The sequence below is a fragment of the Myotis lucifugus genome, unplaced genomic scaffold (assembly GCF_000147115.1).
Source record: "Myotis lucifugus unplaced genomic scaffold, Myoluc2.0 scaffold_6, whole genome shotgun sequence".
NCBI lineage: Eukaryota > Metazoa > Chordata > Mammalia > Chiroptera > Vespertilionidae > Myotis > Myotis lucifugus.
Genome location: NW_005871054.1, coordinates 18470825 through 18477029, shown reverse-complemented (window position 1 = coordinate 18477029; position 6205 = coordinate 18470825). Strand labels below are relative to the sequence as shown.

The 6205-nt window shown below is 34.2% G+C and overlaps 1 protein-coding gene across 6 annotated transcripts in view; it reads right to left on the bottom strand.

The window, feature by feature from the left end:
- Window positions 1-644: 644 nt before the first annotated feature.
- Window positions 645-6205, bottom strand: part of ATL2 (atlastin GTPase 2) — a 42813-nt gene continuing 37252 nt past the window's right edge. For 3 of the 6 annotated variants that reach the window (XM_023747644.1, XM_023747639.1, XM_023747666.1), the window contains 5 exons: window positions 5546-5617; window positions 4435-4866; window positions 2938-2952; window positions 2609-2842; window positions 645-2351 (listed from right to left, as the gene is read on the bottom strand). In XM_023747644.1, coding sequence (XP_023603412.1) covers window positions 2735-2842; window positions 2938-2952; window positions 4435-4866; window positions 5546-5617 — 627 coding nt within the window. In that variant the 3' untranslated portion in view covers window positions 645-2351; window positions 2609-2734. Of the gene's footprint in view, window positions 2843-2937; window positions 2953-4434; window positions 4867-5545; window positions 5618-6205 lie in introns of all 6 variants that reach the window. The other 3 variants (XM_023747650.1, XM_023747663.1, XM_023747659.1) reach the window with 3 other exon arrangements.

Sequence of the window (6205 nt, the reverse complement as noted above, 5' to 3'; positions counted from 1 at the left end):
TGTCCTAAATTATTTTTTTAAATCCTCACCCAAGAATATTTTTCCATTGATTTTTAGAGATAGAAGGAAGTAGTCAGAGAGAAACATCAATGTGAGATGCATTGTTTGGTTGCCTCCTGCACGCACCCTGAACCAGGGCCAAGGACCAAGTCCACAACCAAGGTATGTGCCCTTGACTGGAATTGAACTTGGGACCCTTCAGTCCTCAGGTCGATGCTCTATCCACTGAGCTAAACCAGCTAGGGCCTAAACCATTTTTGTAAAAACCCACCTTGTAATATAGATTACTAAAAAAAATTGTATCACAGAAAATGTACTACACTGAAGTTATTTCAGTCAACAGTTTATCTTTAACCCCTTTTATTGCTTCTTGCTTAAAAATGTTCAGAATCTTCCAGCTGAAACCAGTGTGTTCTTGGAATCCTTTATAGAATTCCAATTCTTCTCTGGAGAAAGCACACTCCTTCCAATAATACTAAAAAATCCAATGGTCTAGATTTCACAGCCCTTTAGTTTAGGAAAGGGTAAGCTATGTCTTTAATTTCAGAAGAATTATTATACAACAAACTTTTTATTTTTTTCATTCATAAAAACAGTCCACAGCATTCATAAAACAGGGTAGTCGAAGAAATAAAAAGAGACACTTTTCAGGTGGATTCTTTATGTTTAAGAACAGATGAGTTGGTAGCAATTTAATACAGATGGAAACAAATACAATCCATAGAAAAACAGGAGTTGAAAGGGGGAGGAAATAATACCAACCAAGATAAACTTAGAGTTTTCAGGCATGCAATTCAATATCTGAATTTTCTTCACTTAAAAACCAAAGTAGGTGCTTTAACAGGTGTCCTAAAAGAAAGCTACAAAAATATTGCAAATGTTAACCTTACATATATCACACACACAAAAATTAATAAATCCTGAGCTACACCCAGGCTAATCACAACAAGTTCTCCCTATCCAAGACAGACACAGAAAAATAACGTTTTACAAGCTTAGCTTAAAGGTACAGTACCTTAGAGCTCTCACTTGGGTGTTTCCTGCTCATGCTCTTTTCAATATAAACAAATGTGATTTATGTAATGGAATACATACTTGAAGAATTCCTTAAAGAAAGAATCACAAGTTTCATTTTATATATACAAGAAATTTTTAATTATGTACTGAAAATAAATTACAGGAAATAACTTTAAAATGCAACAGAGAACAAAGTCACAATAAACATTCCCATTGGATTCCCTTGGGGGGTGAGATTGCAGTGCTCAAGGAAGATAAATATCACAAATATATCAAAAACTTCAAATAGTTTATGCATTCACACACCGACGTGAGCCACAAACATTCCTTCACAGGGACTGTACTTATTAGCCTACCACAGAACCAGATTTTGCCATAAACTACAAAACTTTTAATACAAAATTGTTATTTATATATTTATAATTCATATACATGCCCTATCTGTGAGTTTAGAAAATAAAAGCTACACACTGTACAGACACTCTTAACTCATAGCTGTAGGCAACATTTTTGGATGGAATTTCTCCCCCAATTAATGGCATATTTTATGTACATGAAGGCTAAACTGCATAATGACAGTTCAGATTCCCAGATATGCATCTCCTTTTAGGGCAGGATTATAAATTTCAAAAGGCAAGACAAATGTACACCTCAGAATCACTTTCTTAGCTACAAGAGTTGTCATGTAATTTCTGTGAAGTTTCTGATACATGCATTTATGTAATACTGGTATTGAAGGCAGTAAAGCAATATATACTTTTAATGTAGTGGCTCAATAAAGGCTTCATTGTCATTCCAATCTGATTCTTTATACAGTGATTCATAGCTTCTCTAAAAATTAAAATTCAATGGGACACTGTGTTAGAGAGACTCTAAATAGATTTCTTAAAATATTTCCCTGAAATATCCTTTTACATAAAACAAATTTCACTAACATTAGCTTTAAGTAAAAAGGAAAAGAAAGATTTAAAAACATGGCACAAATGTGCATGATAAACTAATGCTCCTCAGCCAATTTCCATGCCGTAGGAGCCATGAACAGAATGCTTAAAACCAACCAACAATTTTCACACTCTGTGGCAGCCATCTGTGAAGCCAGTTGTACTAAACTACTTCTACAGTTGATTGTAAACTTTGGTTTATTTGTATTTGAGTTCTCATTGTACAGCAAGCATGAACAAGAGGGAGAGTGGAGTCCATGAGGAGATGAACTGTCAGTCTGTCTTTAACCGGGCATGATGAGACACCTGGTCAGTCAGGCCTGCTTTGATAGAGTTTGTTACAGACTGCCTTATGTTTTCCTCCATCAAATTATCACCCAGGGGCTTCAATACCTGTGGTATGAGAAATGTGCAAAACAAATAAAAACATGAGGTAAAAAAGGAGTTACACATAAAAATAGATATAAAAATTCAATTCAAAGCAATGAAGAAAATAATCAGGAATGTGGAAAATAAAAAGATGCTTCTCCCAAAAAAAAAGTTATGATGCTATAAATAATGCAGTTAGACATTTTTTAATGCAACAAAAATCACTTTCCTCTTATTCAAACCATTTACAATTCCTATGAGATGGATGTGCAATTCCATACCCTATTTGCAGCATCAAATCTGGTATGTACACAGCATTTATGCAGACCGGCCCAGACGGTCCTGCTTATTGTCCTACATGTATAAGTGTGAACACTTCAGATAGAGAAAAGAGTTTAAAATACTGTCTAATTTTTCTTCTTGTTATTGTTGGATGGCAGTCTCTGTCGCTGTGCTGATGAAAGAGCACGATGAACCATTCGGCGTCTAGTAACTTCAAACAGTTTGGAAAACACCTAAAACACGGAGTGATTTGTTAGGAGAATCACTGAGAGTGCCTGGAAGTTAGAGTTTAAGACTACAGGAATTTGAGACTTTGTAGGTTTCTCACCTTCCTGGGACTCCTCTGAAGCAACAGAAAAGAGAAATGCAAAATAAAATTTAGACAAGTTTTGTTGACACAGCACAGACCTTCTCTGACTAGTGATCCCCTTACCTCAACTACACTGAAAATAAGTTCACCCACTTGAGATTCTTCCATTTAACTGTTCTGTAATAATGGCACCTCTAAAACCTTAAGAATCAATGCTGTATAGGAGATGACTGGTTTTCAAAAGAAGACATTGTACAATTATTGAACAATTCTTGTTGCAGAACATTAGTAATGGTCCAAAATTTTAAAGTGGATAACACTTTTTTAAAAAGTGAAGTTGTAATAAAGACAAAAATTTCTATTAGAAGGTATCAAAGGAATGTGAAGAGCCAGACTTTTAAGACAAAAATTTAAATTTAACAAATATCCAAACATAAGCTTCCAAATCGGACCTGAATAAAAATGAGCATTTCTCTAAAGAATAAATTCAAAATCCAAATTAATATAGTGGGTCACATTATAAAATAACATTACAAGAAAAGTCACCACCCAATCAACTTTCTTTAAAAAAATGGTTTACTTCTTCAGTCTTTGCATTTAAAGCCAAAACCAACGTGGACCTGCATATTCTACATCTTCAATTAAGCCCAATACTTCATCGGCCCAGAAATGATATCTGAAAATGCCCTATTTTACTGTCCATCAGTAATAACTGTAGCTTTCATTCTGGTCCTCGACATGATGCTAAAGTATTTCATGATGATCACTTTAATGACAACATCCTTAAATGCAATTTTCTGTACATAGGAAATTCTAACATACAGTTGGCCAATATATAACATGGCTTGCCTTAGTAGAAACATGTCAGGTCCGACTTTGATTTCTGGGTGAAGTAAAGATTATGATTAATAGTTGGTTCTCTGTAGTGCTTTGCTTTGTTCATCAGTATTTCCTTGATACAGAGGTCAAACAAAGGTTTTTTTGGTGTAAGAAATCACTATTGGATTGTTCCTTGTAGTATATCAGCAAATCACCACTATCTTCATGATTGACAACGAAGACCTGAATGCCACCTAATATTTTCCCTGGAATATATGCATGCATTGGTTCTTGCCAATATTAGTAAGAAACTTCTTTTGCTTTCCTAAAGTACTGAACTTCCAAACTTCTTTTCCTTACCTTCATAACTCTTTCACCGATTACATTTCTTCTTCTCAAAGAAAGAAATCCTTAAAGACTTGCCCTGCCCACTGTTTGGCAGTTAGGCCTATGATTAAGAATCTGTCCAAAGGATATTACGGATTTAAGCCAACCAAAGCACTCTGAAAGTACGACTTTAAAGAAAAAACTCTCTCCCATTCACACTTTATATTCAGATTATACATCCAAAGAAAACAGAAAAATCCTTTTGACATTTTGCATATAAAAGAAAAGTAGGTGCGCAAATATTGTGTGGGAGGAGGGGGAGTCACAGGGATGAGATTAGTCACTGAAAACCAAAAGACAGATACCAACCTGTTCCCACAGTGTTTCAGCAAGCTGATCAATCATTGTTCCAATTTCTCTGAACTCCCCAGAGTATTTAACATATGCCCAAGTACAAAGAGATGTCAGTGCCAAACCCATGACCAGGTTACACAAGACGGCTATAGAGTTTAGACCGATGAAGCCAGTCAGTCCTGAGATTATATACATAGCAAACATGACTGCAAACAGTGTGGCAGGTGTACGAGCAGCATAGAAGATATTTTTGCCATCGTTGTGCTTTATGAAATTTGCATAGGTTTCTTCGATTTCAGCTTCAAGCTGGTCCTGATAGCGACGGCAGAAATCATCTCCACCCATTTTTTTAATTGAACGAAACTGTTTAATCGCCACTTCCTTGAGATCCAGATGTTTTCGTTCCAGATCTGAAGGTGCAATGTAAGGCTTGTCTCCACCACATACCTGTACAGACACAATTACAGTACGAAGGTTACATGCTAGAAATAATTCACACTTGAAAGTTTCCTACTCATAGTGTTGTCTCAAAAAGTCAAACCACCTACATGGTTCAATTTTAAACTTCTTCATTATGTCTCACACATAACCATAACCTACTTATTTATAACCTATATGTTTAACTGACTCGGGCAAAATAAATTTTCCAAATATAACTAATACAAGTAAAGACAAAAATAATTACATTGAAATTTGAACTTGACTTCACTTGACCCACCAATACACCATAAGAGTACAAAAGACTACTGGCAAGGGAGTGGGAAAAAGATAATAAATTAAAAAGGTACTTTAATGTTCAAATTAGCAAGCTTAGCATAGAAATTGCTAGTGGCCTTAAGCTATTGTTAATTACATTAGAAGCTATTAATTAACAGCACTATGAATCATGAGTCATAAAATATTCCAGTATGGTTTGTGTAATAACTTACTACCCATCTCTTGCACTCTATGTGAATTATTTTGTTAGTTTATTTCCAGCAGAATTAGATAACAGAGAATTAGGAAATGATGTAAAATAACACTGTATAAAGAGTACAATTTACTTCAATTATTTTACATAATAAAAATCTATCTCACTCTTTCAAAATTTTAGTTACAAATTTAAATTTAAATTTTAGTTACAAACCTGTTCCATATTTCTGCAATAAATCTCTCTTGCTCCTGCTACTGCAGCAAGATTATTAGCTTCAGCTGTTGCCTAAAACAATAAAATGTGCCAATTTTATACAAAAAAAACTGATGACTCTATAAATTCTGATCAACACAGTAAGTTATATACAATAAAGAAGTCTGAAAATGAACCAGAGAAAATATTACCAACTTCCGGTTTTCCTTTTCAATGAAACACTAGTATAAAGAATACAGTAACGCTCTTTCTAGCTTCTAATACAACTGTCTGCCTAATTTTATTTTGCTTAGGTTTGTTAAAATGGGTTTATAGAAAATACCACATACTAGTATGCTCAGGAAATTATAGGCAATTAGATAGACACAAACCTAAAATGCATCAAGTCTCCAGATGTAAAGAATCAAGTATTACCCAATATGGTTCTGTCTCTCCTAATCAATATTACACAAGGGATATTTTTAAATGCACAAAACTGCTTATTGGGTGATTTTTATGAGAAAATACTATTTAGTCCATTATAAAGTGGAGAAATTGCCTGAGATAGCATTAGAAGTAACTCTAAATCATTAATACAAAAAGAAGTAACTCTAAATCATTAATACAAAAAGAAAATAAGACTTATTTCAAACAACATTCACTGTCAAAGATGCAGAGGAA